Raw genomic sequence first — 20,462 nt, 5'->3', positions numbered from 1 at the left:
CTGGGTCTTGATGTTCCATTTCCTTGGTGTTTCTATTTAGATTTTTTATTTTAAGCCACCCACTCCCTTTTGTAAGATAGGGGGTATAAACTTTTGGAGATGCTCACCAGCAGAATTTCTTTAAAAACACACGCTGGCGCTCCCCAGTCGAGGTTTTGCTGGCAGGATCGGGATTATAGGGCTGTTGCCTCTGTGCTCCTGAGTCAGAGTGCGTTTGCATGTTCTGCTGGGTTTGCTCCAAGTAAACTCTTGTGTTTCACACCCATGTCAGGCCCACTGACTTCTGATGAGTTCTTTCTGGCGCTTAATTAATCTGGTCCAACACATCCTCATTGGAGAGGGCAATGGCACCCCACTCCAGTACTCTTGCCTGGAAAATCCCATAGACGGAGGAGCCTGGTGGGCTGCAGTCCATGGGGTCGCTAAGAGTCGGACACGACTGAGCAACTTCACTTTCACTTTTCACTTTCATGCATTGGAGAAGGAAATGGCAACCGACTCCAGTGTTCTTGCCTGGAGAATCCCAGGGACGGGGGAGCCTGGTGGGCTGCTGTCTATGGGGTCGCACAGAGTCGGACAGGACTGAAGCGACTTGGCAGCAGCAGCAGCAGCAGCAGCAACACATCCTCAAGGTGTTAACTCTACTGTATTCAAAGTATTTCACATTTACTTTCTTTAAACCTCTCAACATCCAGCATTCTGGGTATAGGCTACTGAGAATTAGAAAGATTGATAATTTGTAAAGTTCTGGAACATGGATTTGAATCTAGTTTTAAAGCCAATGGATACATGAATCTTTGGGCTGTAGAGAGTAAATTAATAGATAAACTGGCTCTTTGAAACTCAACATTAAATTAAAATCTTAATTAGAAATAACTATATCAAAAGAGGTGGTTAAATTCTCAGACTTTAACATGCATTAGTGATGAGAGGCAAGCACTGCTTAAACAAATTCCATGCGGTTGGCATATCCTGGTGGTGATTCTTGAATTCTGTAGGTTCTATGGGTCTGCACTGGATAGAAGTCTCATGACTTTTTTAACTGTAGGATCTTGGATAATTTTTGTGTGTGTGCACCTCACTTTTCTCTGCTGTAAAGTGAAGTGCCGTGAGCGTCCAGGGCTGCGCTGTGGGATGGGGTCTCGCGTGTTGGGAGCTCAGCGTCCACCGCAGCTGTCTCACTGCATTCCTGCAGCGTCCCCATGGGTAGCAGGCATGATGCCTACTGAGTGAACTCCAGAGCGGGAGTCTGCATTTGCCTGTGAAGCCTGAGTTCCGTGCAGCAAATCACCTTCACACCATCTTTCTCCTTATAATTAAGCAAGATAAAAAGTGTGGGCAAGAAAAGCAGCCTTGGAAAAAAAAATATTAGTGTAAAATGATAATTTTTTTGAAGTTGAATAAGGGAAGACAAGGGTGGCTTGCCCTGAGTTATTGTGGGTCCCGTCTCAGGCCAGACCAGTCAGTCAGGCCGCTGAACCAGGCTTGGTCATTATGACCTCCCAGAAGGGCAGGGGGCGGTCAGAGCGCCCAGGGCCGGCCTGGCCTCGTGGACAGAGTGTGAATTCCGGTGCCCTCACTGCCCGTTGGCTACATGCTCTCGATCCAGTCTCTTCGGTTCTCAGGTTTCTTGCTTTTCGCTGTGGACGCTAACCCTGCTCCTCAAGGGCGTGTGAAGGGTGGCCGGGACACATCCTCACAGCCGCCCTGGGACGCGTGAACTGGGATCTCAGTGAGCATCAGCTCTGTGGGGCGGCGTCCCTGTCATCGTGATTCCCACCCCCGTGTCCTGACAGAGTCAGGACAGTCAGTGACGGGCCTGGAAGAACAATGGGCTGTGGTCCCTGCATGTCGTTGCCAGGGAACTCATGAGAAGGTCCAGCTACCCCTTTGTTTGACAGATCAGTGCCAGCTGTGGCCGCAAGCACACCGGATCAGTTCAATCTTTTGTTGACCAGTTTCTTGGGAAAAAACACTCAAGAGGGAAAGGGCTGGACCCAGGGGAGCTGGGCCCTCAGCAGGCCTGCAGGAGCAGAGTCTGGCAGCGCCGAGCCCTGCCCGGGCCAGCGCGCCCTCTCAGCCCTGCCTGACTCCAGGGCCGGGGCAGCCTGCGTGGGCTGGATTAGTGCTCAACCGCGCACTGGGAACGCGGGGCCAGGCGCACACCTGTTTCTGGAAGCGGCTCCTGTGCCGTCTTGGGCGGCTTTCGTAGCCTCAGGCCAGGTGTGGCCCTGATGCGTTATTGATAGGAAATATTGGGTAGGTTTCAAGTTCCAACCTAAACATGCCTGCGTTAAAATTTATTATTCATGAAAGTAATTTAAAAATATGACAGAAAGTTTAAGACATAGAGACAACACTCATCATTCTCCACTCTCAACACAACCGTGTTTATTTTAGTGCATTTCATTCCAGGCTTATCTATATGGATACTTTTTTTTATAGTTTGTTTCATTGTATACATAAAATTTTGTCTCCTGCATTTAATGTATTATATGCATTTTGCATATAACTGGGTGGTCTTTATAATTCTTAATGGTTGCCTAATATTATTTTCAGGGGCTGTGACATAATTTAACCAACCTGTCAGTGAATATTTTAAGTTTCTTCTTTTTTTCTTTTATGAACAATGCTGCAACCTCCATGCATAAAATTTGTTCCTTATTTTGGGTTAGTTCATGAGGATAAATTCACAGAAACGAGATTTCTTAGCTTAACGGTTCTGTCTTTCCAGTTCTTAATATATGGCGCCAAATTACTTTCCAGTCAAGTTCAACTAATTTACACCCAGTCCTTTTCCTTTTAAATAAGATAGTGAGACATTTGTAGCCCATGTTGTAATAACACATACTGGAATTGTGCGGAAGACATCCCAGGCAGAAAATGAATGTGTAAATAAGTGTGCCAGAGATAAAGAATCCAGCTCCCTGTCCCTGGAAGAGGCTGTGCACCTTGCCCCATGCAGCACATAAGCAGGAGAGGCACACAGCAAGCACCCCTGGCACTTGCCCAGTAGGCTGGCTTCCCTGCTCCTCTTGGGGGTGGGTCTCTCTGTGCAGAGTCCTGCTACAGCTTATTCACATTAGGGGTGCTCCATCTGGATTCTGTAACATGGTCTAAATCATCTTGTAGAAAAAGAACTTGGGGCTGTGGCAAAACCAACATTTTACAACGGGTTCAAATGGAATCCAGACTCTAGAGTACCGCATGAACCCCATTTCCCAGGGGTCACTTGTCTGTGCAGTGGGCTGACGAGGCATGAGTGTGCTGTTGGTACAGATTCATTCTAACAAGACTTCCCTGGTAGTCCGGTGGCTAAGACTCCGAGCTCCCAATGCAGGGGGCCCAGGTTCAACTCCTGATCAGGGAACTAGATCCCACATGCCATAAATAAAAAGATTCTGTGTGCGGCAGCTAAGACATGGTGCAGCCATAAATAAACAGATTCATTCTAACAGAGGAATTTGAAGTGAATAAAAACCTTTTGAGAAAAATAGATTTAGGACAACCTTTCTGGAGTTTTTGGGTAATCAGTTCAGTTGCTCAGTTGTGTCCAACTCTTTGGGTAATACTCACATGGCAATTAGCCATTGAACTATAAATCAAGAGAAGGTTAATGAGAACATGTAAATTTTAAATGAATAATAATGCTGTACAGTTCCCATTTACTGTTGCTCATTTGCAAGAAACTTCTGCAAATGTCTCCCCACATCTCACTGAGATGCTCACGAGTTTATTTCTTGGTTGCATATGACATACATCTTTTGAGATGTGCCTCCTACATGGTACTTCTGGTCCTCTAGCCACATTCACTAGTTTTATTTTTTAAAAACTCTATGTGGTCACCTTCATTTTACCTGCCGACCTTGATATGAATTATCAAATAATCTTCAAACAGCTGCTCCTCCCGCCTTCAGGCTGCTTGACCTGGCCTGGCCATGGGCATGCGTCCCTCCCTCCCTTCCTCTCCCAGGCAGGCCTGGGAAGGCTCCCTCCCCTCCCCTGACTGTCCCACACTTGCCCTTCTCCCCACATCTAGGTCTCTGATTCTCATTGTCACATAAGAGAAGTGGATCAACATCCACACTGTCCTTGAACTAGAACTCTCCCCCAAGTCCCTGAATCCACCTCGGCGGGCATTTGTGTGTTCCTGTGGGGTTGTCGTCCATGAATGATACCCAGAGAGTCGGTGCCCGCCTGCTCACTGCCAGGGATTTCTGACTCCGTGATGATTTGTGATTATAGAAGAGGGAAAATTAATTACAAATTTTCCATTTACGTTTCTAACCCTGGGTTCCTTTGGAGCCCTTCACATAACACTTTCCCATGCAGACTCTTCAAAACAGACCCAAGATTTGGAGTCCGTGGAGCGTCTCACCCATCCGTCCCGGGAGCCAGTTCTGACTCAGGTGGCTTCCTGGAACTGCGCGGACCGGGACCCCTGGGGTGAGGACCGGTGGTGGGGATGAAGTGCGCGCCGGCGACGCCTACTGGTCACAAGGTGGTGTTGCAGCCAGTTCTGCGTGCTGTCGTCCACCCGGGAGCCCAGGCGAGCGGGGAGGCAGCTTTGCCTCCGAGCCTTGACCCTGAGGTTGGCTGCCGCAGCGGGGCGGTGTCCTGGAGGCGGTAAGCGTACCGGCGGTGGTGGCTTGGTGCGGCTCCCGGAGGTGGAGGGGAGTGCGCAGGGATCGGAAGCCGCTGAGGATGTCCCCGCTTCTCACTGCAGTGCCACTCGGTGCTGGCGGGGCAGTTGCTTGTGTAACTTCTCTCCTGCCACTTTTTTCCTCATCTGTTGGGAATTATTTTTTAACATTTTTAAAAAAACTGACTTTTACGTAAGTCATGGGGGAAAATCTTTCTAAAACCCATTGGTTTTTTTTTTTTTTTTTTGTAGAAAGACATTTTTGAGTCAAGTTTGCTGCTTCAGCTAATGTTAAGAATCCCAGAACAGGAAGAGAAGCAGCAGTTAAGGGGCTGTGTGCAGACTCCTAACAGGAGAATCCGTTTGTTTCTCTGCTTACAGGAAGAAAGAGGTGGAATCAGCCCACGTGATAGAGGAGGCCGTAAATAGCAGGCACTCAGCTCACCTGTAGGCTGTGCTCCATCATCCACTCCATGGGTGTTTAGGACCTGGCCCAGGAGCTGTCTTGCATCATAAACTCCTCCAGGAATGAGGAATGTTAACAGTTCTACTTGTGCCCCTCTGCCCTGGGCCACCCGCTGCTTTGGGCAGGGGGTGTGGTGGGGGGGTGGATTGCTCTTGGAAGAGGATTGTGGTGTGAAATAGATTGCTCCTAGGTGTGTGTCTCATTACAAAATTGGCTTTAAAATTAGGAAATGCTGATTCACACCTTAGTTCCCTGAAGGATGTGGGGAGGGCTTAACATTGCCATTAAAAATGGACAGATGCCCTAGAAATACATCATTGATAAATACAGGAGTGTTTAATGTGATTATTTTGCTTTTATGTAGGTGTAAGATTTATGTACACACTTTATTTTTAGAGCAATTTTAGATTTACAGAAAAAATGGGAACATAGTACAAACTTCCCATGACAGCTATAACCAGTTTCCCTTATTATTAAAAAACCAATATTGATAATGTTATTATTAACCACTTTATTCAGATTTCCTGAGTTTCTCCTTAATGTCCTTTTTCTGTTTCAACAGCCTGTCCAGGTACTAATTTCATTATCTCCTTAGGCTCCTCTGGGCTGTAATGGTTTCCTGCCTTCCTTGTTTTGATGACTTTGATAGTTCTGAGGAGGCCTGGCCAGAGATTTTGTAGAATATCCCTCATTTGGGGTTTGTCTGATGTTTTACTCATGATTAAGCTGAAGTTAGATGTTTAAGGGGGGTTCCCTGGTGGCTCAGTGGTAAAGAATCCACCTGCCAATGCAGGAAACAGGGTTCATTCCCTGGGTCAGGAAGATCCCCTGGAGGAGGAAATGGCAACACACTCCAGTGTTCTTGCCTGGGAAATCCATGAGATAGAGGAGCCTGGTGGGCTATATAGTTTGTGGGGTCGCAAAGAGTCGGACATGCCTTAGTGACTAAACAACATCAGCCACAGGTTTGGGAGTATAACATACGAGATAACATATGAATGATATACGAATGTACTTTGACAAGTCCGAGAATGAGCTAGTTACGGGCAGAAAGGAGGAAGTTTAGTGGTTGGAGTAGGATAATTAAAAGAGGAGTGAAGACTGGGTCTTCATAGTGGAAGAAGGAGGTTAAATATTGTCAGTGAACATGGACTCAGAGTTTAAATGATGTAACAGTTCACGGGGGCCCTGCCAGTTATGTCATTTCAGGGGCTGGGATAGAGGTGTTTCCATGTTGCGTACTGGGTCTGTGTCCCAGAGAGGCACCCTGGGCAGAATCAGGTGATGGGACTGGGCTGGGGCTGACTCGCCAGGCTAGCACATGTCCAGACCTTGCCTCTTGTGCTTCAGGTGCCAAGCTTCCAGGCTGAGCAGGCTGCAGCGCTGATAGACGTTCATCTGTTTCACCTCAGGGATTCAAACAGGAAAATTTTCACCAAATTAAGGCAACTGACGGACTCTGTGTGGAGTGAGTGTGCAGGGCGATGCAATAGGCGCTTTGCTTGTTAGAGAGGTTAGATAGCAGGGGATGAGTCGTCGTGTTACCTCAGCTCATGACTTTAGTACAAGCCGTTGTTCCAGCTGCCACAGCCTACGTTTCTCTGAGGGACACACAGTAAAAAAAATGAAGGGGTGACCTTTATCGTAACAGATGGCTTACTTATGAGCAAGTGATTCTGTATGAAGCAGCGTGCGACTGCACCCACGGCAGAAACTTGCCCCTCTCCCATTGAGTTTCACAGGCCAGGTTGGAATAAGGGGTGTGAAACTTCAAGTGCATCAGTTAAGCCAGGGGTTCTCCACTCTGTGCACTAGAGCTGCCTGGGAACCTCCTGGAAAACACCCAAGACTAGACCCCACACCTGGAGGTTGCGATGAAGCAGGCAAGGGCAGGCCTGGCATCTGGGAGGCTGGCCTTGCTGTCTCACTCCCCATCTCTTTCGCCGTGCAAGTCCTGATTCTTTTCCTCTCACCCCTCCCTGATGGGTGAAGGTTGGGTGGTTGCCGTTGGAAGCTCACCTGCGCTCTCCCTCCAGCGGAGCAGCTTGTTCTACTAGCAGGTCCCTGAGTGATGAAGCTGGCTGACCTGGGGCAGGGCCCATCGCTGCTACACTCAGGATGCGTGTTCAGATGGGGCAGGTGCCTGGGCCCAGCGCTGCTCTGGTTTGTACACGACTTGGTATCCCCCTTCCTCCTCCAGTGATGACTGGGAGGGAAGCGAACATGCTTCCTCTTAAACCATTCCAGTGGGGACTCTGATTTAGAAGCAGAAGCCACTCTCTTTTATAAATGCAGACATGTCAGTGTCAGTCTGAATACAGGTTTCTAGTTTTAACACAGCCTAGCCCAGCTGAGGGGCCCTGCCCAAGTGTTCCTGCCTTCTTTGCTCAGGACCCTTTCTCAATGAGTTAAAACTCCCTTTGTCACCTTGTCAGTGGGTTACACGCCCTAGGTAGAAAGTATAGATGCATTTCCTTGTATCGGCGGCTTCCTCATCCTCTGGTGAGAAGGCCTCACTGTTCCCTGCACCACCTGGTGGACTGCCACCTGAACAGTTAGAGGACTCTGCAGTTAGGCTGTGATCACATTGGAGGGAGAGTTCTGGGGGTAGGGTTCTAGGTCTTCAACAGAAAACTACATCCACCCTTTAAAATTTGCTTTCAAGCAAGCTGCTTAGCATTTTTCTGTTCTTAGCTTGGCAATGTGCTCTTAAGAAATGGGCTGCGGAAATAGAAATTATCACATCTTTTTAACACATCTGGCAACCTGGCTTTTTTCCCCCCCAAACTAGAGTGTTGTTCCTGGTGGTGGCAATTACTGAACAGTCATTAAATAACAGAGAAAAGTAGACATTTGATCAGAAAAGATTCAAGAAGTCGTTCAGATGGTATTTCTTGTAACTTGGTCTGGCTCTGAGCATACGGTCTAGTCAGCTGAAGGAATTTAATGGTGGCAAAATGTATTTCAGTAAGCAGGGAGTGAAAACAACCTGTTTATTCCCTTTTTTTCCTCCCCAGTGATATTTTTACCTTTGCTAACAAATACTGCATTAGGCATTTAAACTGTATGAAGGCAGATTTGATGGTTTAGCCATATGCGTTTATTCTGTGTTACCTGGTCTTATATGTGTAGGCATGCTTGTTTTGGTGGTGGTTCATAATTCACACGTTGCCGTGGGGGAGTAGTCTCTGTGTTGGGTGGTGGTGAAGAGGTCAGCATGTGGTGGAGTGGCAGTTCGCTGCATAGCCTTGCACATGCGAGTAGCCGCTGGGGCGCTGCAGTGTTCTGTCAGTCTGTGGGATGTGGCCTCGTCTGTGCCTGCCTCCACGCAGAAGGGGTCTGGGCCTCTGTCTTGAGTGTGGACTAAACTGCTGACTCACCTCTCCTGGATGGCCAGGAGCTGTGGCCGCATGCGGTTCCCGGGCTGGGCCTGGGGTCCCCCTCTGCCCGATCCCCTCCCCGCCCAGCTCACTCACAGGAAGCAGCCCTGGGCCCCTCCTGACCTTCAGATGGCCACAGCCCCGGTTTCCGTGTTGGTTCGTGAGAGACGTGGACCAGAAGCAGACAGATTCTTCGCCTTCTGATGGTGTGTGAGGTCTTAGGTGGTTTTTTTCTAAGTTACTAAATTTTGAGAGGATCTGTTTGGCAGTGGCTGGTAACTACAAGAAGTCACCCAACCCTTCTGGCTGTCCCCTCCCCTGGAACATGAGGGCTAACCTAGTGCCCTCAGCAAGGTGCTGGCTGTCTGCTGAGCCTCAGGGCTCACCTGACACTGGCTGTGCCCCGTCCCCGACGGTTGCTTCCCACATCTGTCCAAGCCCCCCTCCCCGCTCCCTCTTGGCCCAGCCCCCCACCACCAAGACTGACGCTTTGTCTCAAGCAAACACCAAGCCCACGTTTTATATATTTCCTCTTATTTTGAAACAGAGACAGATCACATTGGAAATATAGTGCAGAAAGTTATTTTAATAACTAAGCCTATTTACCCTTAATTTTCATAACTATTCAACAAACCAACCTATTGGATTTACTGTTTCTGAAACTGATGTCATTTTGTTAAAAGTCATTGCTCCTTTATCTACTTAGAAATAGGATGGATGTTGGCTGCCATACTCTTTAATTATGGTAGATAAATAGACATTTTTCCGTTGTTTATTTTCATTTGATCTCACACATGGCCTGATTTAATTCCACTTGTGCTTCAGGCAATAGACTGCTTCTGCTGTATACATTTGTAAGAGTAATGCGTACCTTGAGCTTTTGGACTGAAAACTAACCAAATTCAAGTATCTAATAGTAATAACTACCTGCCAGGTAAGTCAGTGAGTAGGAGGGAGGAGTTCGTGTATGCAGTATCTGGCCAAATGCCATCTGAAAAGGGAGAGAATCTCAGTGCCCTGCTCAATGCTTTCTGCATCTTTCTGGGGCTACATTTGACTGTATCCAAGGCTTCATCCAAACGATGAGTCATGCGAGGCCAGTGACATCCCCTCAGTCTGGTCAGCAGAGAATCCTAGTCCTTGGGCCACATTTCCTGACAGAATGTAGCTTTCCTTTGGAGCCACCAAGCCCGCCTGGTGTGCAGGTATCTGCAGCAAATTCCGTGTGTGGGTGCATCATTGCGTGGTCAGCGTCAGCATCCCGCTTTGGGCAGGAGGAGCACAGCCAAGATGGAGCTGCATCCTCGGAAATAAAAGCAGACTTATGGGTCGGATCACAGGCTTTGGATTCTCTGCAACTTTTGACCCAGCCAGCATCAAACCACATCATTACTCCACTAAGCTAAGCAGTTTATGCTTGTCACTGAAAAGAGGATCTGTCTGTCCGTGCACAGAGAAAACAGATCACTGGTGGCGCATCGTGGATACCAGCAGATACTGGGTGAAGGAGTCACTCTGTATGATTATAGTCAGTGCGTTTCCATTTTAAGTGGAGCCTCCACTGATGTGTGTATGTCTTAGGATAATGTGTAAATCTATGAGGGGGATGGTTGTAATGAAAAGTTTTCTCTGCAAACTTTTGAGCAAAGCCAGTAAAATTAATCTGAGTAAATAGAGTGAGGATTTTTTTTGATTGCATTTATTATTGAGCAGTTACCCAAAGACCACCACCATGCTGGGTGCTATGGGTACAAAAGAAATGTACCGGAGACCACCCCCATCCTCTGCCTTGAAAGGACCTGTGTTGCTTTTAGATGCTGACCATTAGTGGATTATAGGCAGGACATGTGATCAAGTGCTCACACCAGGGTCTGTTCCCTGGGACTCCCAGGGGCCCTCCAGTGCCTTGGCCCCACATCCCCTTCTTCAAGAAGGCAGGCCTCCTACTCAGACCCCACCACCAGCAAAGCAAAACCGTGGCCAGAATGCGGGGCTCTGGCTCCCAGGCCAGGCCTCCTGTCAGCACGCCGTGTGTCTTGCCTGTCCCTGGCACGCCAGCCTTCCCTGCCGCCCTGGACCGCGTCCTCACCCTGGCCGCCTTCCTCCCGCCTTTGTTCCTGCTTGTGGTGTCTCGGATAGCCCAGCATCTCCAGGACACACTCCTCTTCCTTCCTAGCACCACCCCGGCCCTACCCTCATGACTTCCCCGCGTGTCTTGTGGATGACTGTCCCCCGTGCCACTTCCCTCCCACCTGTGGCCCCCAGCAGTGCCCCCACCCCACCGCCTCACCTTCCGGCCTCCTGGCCCATCTCCTGCCCCCTCCAGTTCCTCCCTCACCACAGCCAGAGTGACATTTCCACAGCACAGGTCTCAATCTCCTCCCCGTCATTCTGTTTCCTCGTTTTTCCTGTGGGGTCTGGTCTGGACTCCGCTGAGGGGCAGCAGCCCCAGGCACAGGTCCTGATGCCCAGGGTGGGTGTCACCTGCACCCTTGTTTTTCCCGTGGGGTCTGGTCTGGACTCCGTTGAGGGGCAGCGGCCCCAGGCACAGGTCCTGATGCCCCAGGGTGGGTGTCATCTGCACCCTCGTGCTGTGTGTGCCGAGTTGCTTCAGTCGTGTCCGACTCTTTGCGAGCCTGTAGACTTTAGCCCACCAGGCTCCTCTGTCCATGGGATTCCCCAGGCAAAAACACTGGAGTGGGCTGCTCTCAGCCCTTCCCAAATGTCCAGCAACAACATGGGGTGGTGGCAAGCCGTGAGTGGGCAGCCCTGCGGTAGACGGTTGTGTGGGCACCATCTCAGCCACTGGCTCTGATGGGCCGGCCTGGCCCAGAGGAGTTTACAGCGCCCTGTCTGTCCTGAGGGGAATGGGAAATGCACTGTTCGTCTCCAGTTTTGACTGCTGCGGTGGTGGAGGGGAGCTGTCTTCTCTAAGGGTAGGGCACAGGGAGGTTTGAGACTCTGAGCTCTGGGCTGGACTCCAGCCTTGCAGTGTGCTCTGACTCTGATTGGTGCCCCAGCCTTCTTCCTCGTCAGTAGACTGGGACAGTGTAAGGAGGATGGACGCGTGAGCGCGGTCTAGCAAGTGCCCTGTGAGTGTTAGCGGCCTCAGTGCTTCTCCTCCTTTCCCCCTCCCTCCTCTCGGTCCCCTCCTCCCCCTCCTCACCCCCCTCTAGGAGCTAATAAAATGACAGGCTTGTTGCCAGGATGAAGAAGTACCCTCGTGCAGTGCCTGGTGCGTAGGTGTCCTCCAGTGGTGCTTAGCATCCCGTCACCTGCTGGGGCTTTGCGGTGCCCTCCTTATGGAGTCCGCCCTCATCTTTGGCCTCAGTTCTACGGTGGGCTCGGTTCGTTGCCACATGGCTGGGGTGAGGCGGGGAAGTGTAGAGACAGGTCAGGGAGTTTTACATACAGACCGGTCACTCTCGTTTGTGCGAAGGAGATGACGTTTAATTTCTAAGAAAACATTGATGGTTGACTTACAAATGTTGATTTGGTGAACATTACAGTGTGGTGGCCCCACCAGCAGCAATTCACTTTTTGTTGTTGTTTACTTTTGCTTTTATTCAAGTACAAAGTTAAATGGTGTGATTGGTTAGCCAGTGTGTGTAGTAGGCCAGATGCCTGTGGGAAAAAGTTATTAGCCACAAAATGTTACCAGCATGCTACAAAACAAAAATTAATAAAGCTTAATTAATTAAAAGTCTACACAGCATGATTCTGGTAGCTTCATTACTTGCTGGATTTAGTATTCACATGTCTCCTTATATTGTGAAGGCAGAGAGAGGTCAGATTCTCTCTCTCCCTGGCAGTTGCCAAGATTGTCTTGAAATCTTTGCCAATAGTAAATTGAAAGTTTATTTATAACCAAGTAATCTCAAAAGTCAAATTATAAATATACTTCAAAAAATTTTCTGCGGCAAAAAGTATTTAAATGGAGTACGTGCTGTGCTTGCTAAATTGTTTCAGTCGTGTCTAACTCTTTGCAGCCCTATGGACTGTAGCCTGCCAGGCTCCTCTGTCACATGGGATTCCTCCAGGGGGTCTTCCTGACCTAGGGATCAGTCCCCCAGTCTCTTAGTCTCTCACGCCTCCTGCGTTGGCAGGCGCGTTCTTTACCACTAGCGCCACCTGGGAAGCCCAGAAGGGGTCCAGATGCATTTTAATTCATTCGTTACAGTGTGGGCTGAAGTGAAGTGAAGTGAAAGTCGCTCAGTCGTGTCCGACTCTTTGTGACCCCATGGACTGTACAGTCCTTGGAATTCTCCAGGCCAGAATACTGGAGTGGGTAGCCTTTCCCTTCTCCAGGGGATCTTCCCAACTCGGGGATCGAACCCAGGTTTCCCACATTGCGGGCAGGTTCTTTACCAGCTGAGCCACAAGGGAAGCTAGGATCTTCAAAAGTCATAGCACTTGGAGGCCTGAGAAGGCCTTGTGATAAGTGGGTGGGACGTTCCTCCCACAATCCCTCCCTTGCTGAGGTAAACCAGCTTCATTTCACCTCAAAAGCAACTGAAGGACAAGCTGGCCTCCTAGGAGGCGGCTTAGGCCCAATTACTCTGTAACTATTCTACCTTTTGAGTAAAAATGTAGCTTACTGGCAGAGCCAGTTGCATTTAGGGAACCATGTCTGATTTGGCCCAGCCCCTGAGAATTACTCTTTCTGCAGATCTCACTTTACGTTGTTTAGAGCCAAAATGTGTCTAAAAGCGGTCACACAGCCCTTGCTGGTTGGAGGAATACTGGCTAAACAAATCCAAGCAAGACTGACTGGGTCTCCCCTGAGGGAGATGGCATCCTCATAACGTCTGCTGGGGAAATGGCCAGTTGATGATGCTTGGCCCATAGACGTCTGTCTGTATGGGAGGATTACAAGCCATGCATGGGGTATTGCTGATTTGGGGGTATATACAGAAACCTTTCTTATGGTATTCACAGAAATCAGGTCCCAAGTGGTTGAAAAATATATTTAGCTCTGTGGTCATGAGGTTGTTATTTAGTTTGATTAATGTTGATAGATTAAATTGTTTGCACAGATGAGTTGAATAAATTCTGCCAGAGCTTCTATCATCTGGTTTTACATTAAGCCCTTAATTTGTTGCCCTATTAGCCGGAAGGAAAGCTCGGCCATCATTTCCCTCCCTCCACTATTATTCAGTAGAATTACAGAAATCATTTAACAACATCTGAGCCTGGTTCAGTTCCCCAAGGGAGACTGTGGTCCTATGGTACCCTTAAGCTGTAGAAGGCATCCCAAGAGCTACCCTGATTTTAATGGCTTTGATTTAGCCACTATTGAATTCTCTTATTTAATCTAGTTTCCCTGTCTCCCTTCTCCACCCTCCCCAAGTCTCCAGAGTATTTCTTTCCATACATAAGTGTTATACATAGAAAATGGAGAAAGAAAAGCAGGTCCCACACTTCTGGCCTTGGGTCTCCACCACTGAGCAGGTCTGGGATGCGATCCTATAGATAGGAGGTGTCACCATGCTGTGTCCCCCAGCATCCACTTGCTCAGACTCACTGTTTATTGACCTGATGCATGGAAGGGTGCTCCAGGAACCTGTCAACTCATTTGGTATCTTTTCTCCCCCAGGAGGACTGGAATGACATTGACCCACTTAAAAAGAAAGACCTTCATCACAGCAACGGGGACGAGAAAGCACGCAGCATGGAGACCCTCCCGCCAGGTACTGCAGCTGCCTCCGGGGCCAGGCCAGCCTTGGGCTGCTGGTTAGGGTGGGGGGGGCTGCCTTGCCCTTGTGAATGAGCTGGATATGGCATCTGGAGCAAGTCTCCTGTAGGGTAGAGAATGGATTTCACAAGGCAGTGGAGACACTGCCCTAGAGCAGCATCCTCCTGCCTTCCTTCAAGCCCTAAGTGCCTTGTGAAATGACTTTACTGGAAGGTGACCAAAATTTCTTGAAAGAGAAAATAGAATTAAAAAAAGTACACGATGGTATGTACCAGTTCACTGATTTTCTTTTTAACAAACTTTATTTTTTTAGAGCAGTTTTAGGTTCTCAGCAAAACTGAGCAGAGTGTGCAGAGGTTTCCATATGCTCCCCGCCCCCATACACAGGCACTCCCACTGTCAACATCCCCCCCAGATGGGACGTGTTACAGTCAATGAACCAACACTGATACATCAGAATCACCCAAAGTCCATAGTTTATGTTGGTACTCGCTCATGGTATCCTATCCAGTGACATGCAGGCACCACTACAGGGTCATATAGAGTAGTTTCACTGCCCCAACAATCCTCTCTGCTCTGCCTAGCCATCCTTCCTTCCCCCAGCCCATGGCAACCGCTGATCCTTTTACTGTCTCCATGATTTTTGCCTTTTCCAGAATGTCATAGTTGGAATCACATAGTATGTAGCCTTTTCACACTGACTTCTTTCACTTAGTAACATGCATTGAGCATTTATCTGTGTCTTTTCATGGCTTGATAACCCTTTTGTTTTTATTGTGGATAGTATTCTGTTGTCTGGATATATCCATTTATTTATCCATTCAGCTCGGAAGGACATTCAGAAGGATATCGTGGTTGCTTCCAAGTTTGGCAGTTATGAATAAAGCTGCTGTAAACATCTGTGTTCAATTTTTTGTGTGTGGACATAAGTTTCGATTCCTTTGGGTAAATACAAGGATCATATGGCAGGAATACACTTATAAGAAACTGCCAAACTATCTTCCAAAGTGTCGGTGCCGTTCTGCACTCCCACCAGCAGTGAATGAGAGTTCCTGTTACTTCACATCCTCACCAGCAATTGGTATTGCCCCGGTTTTCAGTCTGGCCCTTCTAATAGGTTGGAAGTGACAGCTTATTGGCAGGTGGGTTCTTTACCACTGGAGCCACCGTATGTTCGTCACACATACAGCTTCATTGCGGAAATGTCTGCTCAGGTCTTCTGCCCACACTGTGATGGGTTGTTCATTTTCTTACTGTCAACTTTTAACTAAGAGTCCTCTGTGTATTTTGGATAACTGTCCTTTATTGGATATGTAATATGCAAACCCTTTCTCTGTCTGTGGCTTGTCTTCTTACTCTCTTGACAGTCTTTCTCAGAGCAGGAAGTTTTGAGTTAATGAAGTTTAGCTTTATCAGTTCCTTCATAGAGTATATCTTCAATATAGCTAAAGAGTCATTGCCATATTCAAGGTTACCTAGATTTTTTTCCCCATGTTATATTCTAGGATTTTTATTATTTTGTGTTCCATATTTAGGCCTGTGATCCATTTTGAGTTAATTTTTGAGAAGAGTTTAAGGTTGTAGGGTCTGTGCCTAGATTTTTATTCCTTTCATATGGAGATCCAGTTGTTCCAGCATTAGTTATTGAATAGGCCTTCATTGTTTTGTTGTTGCCTTTATTCCTTTGTCAAAAGTCAGTTGACTGTATTTATGTGGGTCTGTTTCTGGGCTGTCTTCTCTGTTCCAAAAATCTATCTATTTATTCTTTCCAATACTACTTTCTCTTTAGGTTTAATTTTGAAGATGGGTAATGTTAGTCTTCCAGTTTTGTTCTTTCCCTTTAATCTTGTGTTGGCCTTTCTGGTTTTTTGTTTTGCCTTTTCATATAAAGTTTAGAATTAGTGTGTTGGTACTCACAAAATAACTTGCTGGGAGTTTGATTTGGTTTGTGTTGAGTCTACAGATCAAATTAGTAAGGATTGACATTTTGACAATATTGAGTCTTCCAATCCATGAACATGGAGTATTTATCCATTTATTTAGTTATTTTAAATTTTTTTCCTTAGAGTTTTTGGTTTGGGTCATATCAATTTTTGTGTCTATTTTGTTAAACTTGTACCAAAGTATCTCTATTTTGAGGGTGCTAATGTAAATGGTATTGTGTTTTTAATTTTAAATTCTGCTTGTTCATTTACTATAGGAAAGCAATTGACTTTTGTGTATTTATTATATATCCTGCAATTATAGCAAGGATTGTTACAATTACTTAACAGTTCCAGGAATTTTTTTGTTGTTGATTCTTTTGGTTTTTCTACATAGACAGTCATGTCACCTGCAAACAAAGACAGTTTTATTTCTTCCTTCTCAAGCTGTATTATACCTTTTGTTCTATTTTCTTGTCTTACTGCATTAGCGGGGACTTCTAGTATGATATTAAAAGGGAGTGATGAGAGAAGACATTCTTGCCCTGTTCCTGATCTTAGAAGGAAAGCTTTTAGTTTCTCACCATTAAATATACTGTTCAGTTCAGTTCAGTTCAGTCGCTCAGTCATGTACGACTCTCCGCGACCCCATGAATCACAGCACGCCAGGCCTCCCTGTCCATCACCAACTCCCGGAGTTCACTCAAACTCATGTCCACAGAGTCGGTGATGCCATCCAGCCATCTCATTCTCCGTCGTCCCCTTCTCCTCCCGCCCCCAACCTTTCCCAGCATCAGAGTCTTTTCCAGTGAGTCAACTCGTCGCATGAGGTGGCCAAAGTATTGCAATTTCAGCTTTAGCATCAGTCCCTCCAGTGAACATCCAGGATTGATCTCGTTTAGAATGGACTGGTTGGATCTCCTTGCAGTATAAGGGACTCTCAAGAGTCTTCTCAGGTTTTTTTAGATGTTCTTTATCAAGGTGAGTAAATTTCCCCTCTGTTCCTAGTTTGCTGAGAATTTTTATCATGAACAAGTGTTGAATTTGATCACATGCTTTTTCTGCATTTGTAACTATGATCATGGGATTTTCCTTCTTTAACTTCCTAGTGTGGTAGATTACATTAACTGATTTTCATATATTGAACCAGACTTGCATACCTGGGATAAATCATATTTGGTCATTGTGTACAGTTCTTTTTCACACATTGTTGGTTTCAACTTGCCAGTATTTTGTTGAGGATTTTGGCATTTATATTTACAAGAGGTATTGGTTTAAATTTTTTTTTTTCTTGTAATGTCTTTGTCTGGATTTGTTATTAGGATTAACACTGGCCTCATAAAATAAAGTAGGAAGTATTCACCGTGTTTCTATCTTCTGGAAGAGATTATAGAGAATTAGTATAATTTCTTCCTTAAATGTTTGGCAGAATTCACCAATGAATGCAACTGGGTCCAGTGCCATTTGTTATAGGAGGTTAGTAACTATTGATTCAATTTTTAAAATAGATATAGGCCTGTTGAAATTGCCTATTTTTTCTTGTCTTTTGTCTTTCAAGCAACTGGTGCATTCATCTAGGTTATCAAATTTGCAGGCATAGAGGTGTTCATAGTATTCCTTTATTCTCCTTTTAATGTCCACAGGATCTGTATACTGATGAACCCTCTTTCATTTCTGACATTCTAATTTGTGTCTTCTCTCATTTGTTCATAGGTAGCCTGACTAGAGGATTATTGATTTTATTGCTCTTTTCAAAGAACCAGTTTTTAGAATTCTTTCCCATTTCTTAGCTTTGTAATTTGTATTATTTGTTTTCTTTTGTTTACTTAGGATTTATTCTACTTTTCTAGTTTTCTGAGGTAGAAGCTTAGATGATTAATTTCAGATCTTTCTTATTTTCCATTTTGTATTCAATGCTGTCATTTTCTTGTCATGCACTGATTTCACTGCATTACACAAATTTTGCTAACTTGTATTTTCATTCTTATTTGGTTTGGAATATTTTTTAATTTCACTAAGATTTATTCTTTGACCTATGTATTCCGTTCCTCCTTGCAGGTTTCTTAGTTTTTGTATCATGTGTTTTAATGCTCTTGTTGGGCACATACACATTAAGGATTATTATGTCATCTTGGCAGGTTGACGCCTTTATCATTATGTATTGCCCTTCTTTATTCCTGGTGACTTTTCTTGGTGTGAAGTTTGTTCTTTTTGAGCTAATAGAGCTCCTCCTCCCCTCTTTTGATTAGTACTGGAACGGTATCTTTTTCTCCATCCCTTTGCTTTTCATCTATATGGGTCTTTATATTTAAAGTAGATTTCTTGTACACAACATGTAGGTAGTTGGGGCTTGTTTTTTTATCGATTCCGACAGTCTGTCTTTTACTTGGTGTATTTGGATCATGACAGTGTAATCATTGTAGGGTTGTATCAGTGTCTGCCATGTTTGTTATTCTTGTCTCTTCCTTGCTCTTGTTCTTTGTCGCGTGTCCTTTTGTCTTCCACTCTTTGTCTGCCTTTTGTAGTTTTAATTAAGCATTTTATATGATTCCACTTTCTCCCTTTTTTACGTTTCATTACAGGTAATCCCAGTTTAATTTCAGACGATAGTACCCTGCTTCACAGCACAGGCATCCAACAGCACAGTGCTATGAATCTCTCCCTGCTCTGTGTATCATTACTGTCATTCATTCCACGCATGTCAGTCGTATCCATCACTGCATATATAAGCATACAGAATCAAATACATGGTAGCTATTATTGTTTTTGAGCAAACGTATCTGTTAGATCAATTAAGAAGAAGAGAAGAAAAATTGAAGTTGTAATTTTACCTTCAATTGTTCCTTCTCTGACGATCTTCCTTTCTTTATGGAGATCTGCATTTCTGACATAAATCATTTTCCTTCCCTCTGAAGAGCTTCCTGTAACACTTCATGCAAGGGAGGTCTACTGGCGACAGAATCCCTTGTTTTTTGTGAGTTGAGAAAGTCTTTATTTCCCCTTCACTTTTGGAAATTTCACAGGGTCCACAATTCTAGGTTGATTTTTTTTCTCTCAACCCTTTAAATAGTTGCACTCTCTTCTTGCTTGCATGGTTTCTGAGGAGAAGTTGGATGTAATTCATATCTTTGTTTCTGTAAAGCTATTTTTCCCCCTCTTTCTTCTTGCAAGGTTTTTTCTTTATGATTAATTTTCTACAGTTTGAGTGTGCTTGGGTGTAGTTTTTGTATTTATCCTGCATGGTGTTCTCTGAGCTTGCTGAATCTGCGGTTTGCTGTTGTAGTTAACATGAGGAAATTTTCAGTCATTATTGCTTCAAATATTTCTTATATTCCTTTCTCTCTTTTTTCTGTAAGTGGAACCACTTACACCTCTTATACTTTTTGTAGTTATCCAACCGTTCTTAGATATTCTGTTTTGCTTTCAGTTTGTTTTTTTTTCCTAGTCTTGTTTTTTATCTTCGATTTTTATTTTGGAAGTTTCTGTTGTCATATCCTCAAGCCCTGAGGTTGTCTTATCAGCCATGTCCAGCCCCCTCAAAGTCATTCTTCATTTCTGTTAGTATTTTTGGTCTCTACCATTATTTTCAATTCTTTCTTAGAATTTTTATCTCTTTTCCTGTGGTATTCATTTTTTCTTTCATTTTGTCTACTTTTTTTGTTAGAGCTCTTAGCATATTGATTATTCAGTTCAGTTCAGTCGCTCAGTCGTGTCCGACTCTCCGCGACCCCATGAATCACAGCACGCCAGGCCTCCCTGTCCCTCACCAACTCCCGGAGTTCACTCAAACTCATGTCCACAGAGTCTGTGATGCCATCCAGCCATCTCATTCTCTGTCGTCCCCTTCTTCTCCCGCCCCCAACCTTTCCCAGCATCAGAGTCTTTTCCAGTGAGTCAACTCGTCGCATGAGGTGGCCAAAGTATTGGAGTTTCAGCTTTAGCATCAGTCCTTCCAATGAACACCCAGTACTGATCTCCTCTAGAATGGACTGGTTGGATCTCCTTGCAGTCCAAGGGACTCTCAGGAGTCTACTGGCCTGATGATTCCAACATCCTGCCGTATGTGAGTCTGAGTTTGGTCCTTGCTTTGTCTCTTCAAGCATTCCTTTTCCTTTTCAGTGTGTCTTATAATTTTTTTCCTAAAAGCCAGATACGATGTCCTGGGTAAGAGGAACTCCCATAACCCAGCCTTTTGTGCCATGTTGGACAGGTCTGTCTCCTAGTGAGCCTGCGGCCCTGGCGTCTACTTTACAAACGCATCTCAGCTTTCCTCCCACTCAGGTGGGACAGGATAGTCAGAATCCCTGGAGTTGGGTATTTCCCTTCCTTCAGATCGGAGAAGGCAATGGCAAGCCAC

At 45.8% G+C, this 20,462-nt stretch overlaps 1 protein-coding gene across 1 annotated transcript in view; it reads left to right on the top strand.

Annotated features, from left to right (window-relative positions):
- Positions 1-20,462, top strand: part of GALNT2 (polypeptide N-acetylgalactosaminyltransferase 2) — a 172,448-nt gene that overhangs the window by 77,312 nt on the left and 74,674 nt on the right. Inside the window, exon 2 of the mRNA XM_055425862.2 lies at positions 14,085-14,178. Coding sequence (XP_055281837.1) covers positions 14,085-14,178 — 94 coding nt within the window. The remainder of the gene's footprint in view (positions 1-14,084; positions 14,179-20,462) is intronic.

Source organism: Moschus berezovskii, chromosome 12, assembly GCF_049115385.1.
Source record: "Moschus berezovskii isolate FMDL1 chromosome 12, NW_MosBer_1.0, whole genome shotgun sequence".
Classification (NCBI taxonomy): Eukaryota; Metazoa; Chordata; class Mammalia; order Artiodactyla; family Moschidae; genus Moschus; species Moschus berezovskii.
This window is presented reverse-complemented; position numbering and strand designations above follow the sequence as displayed.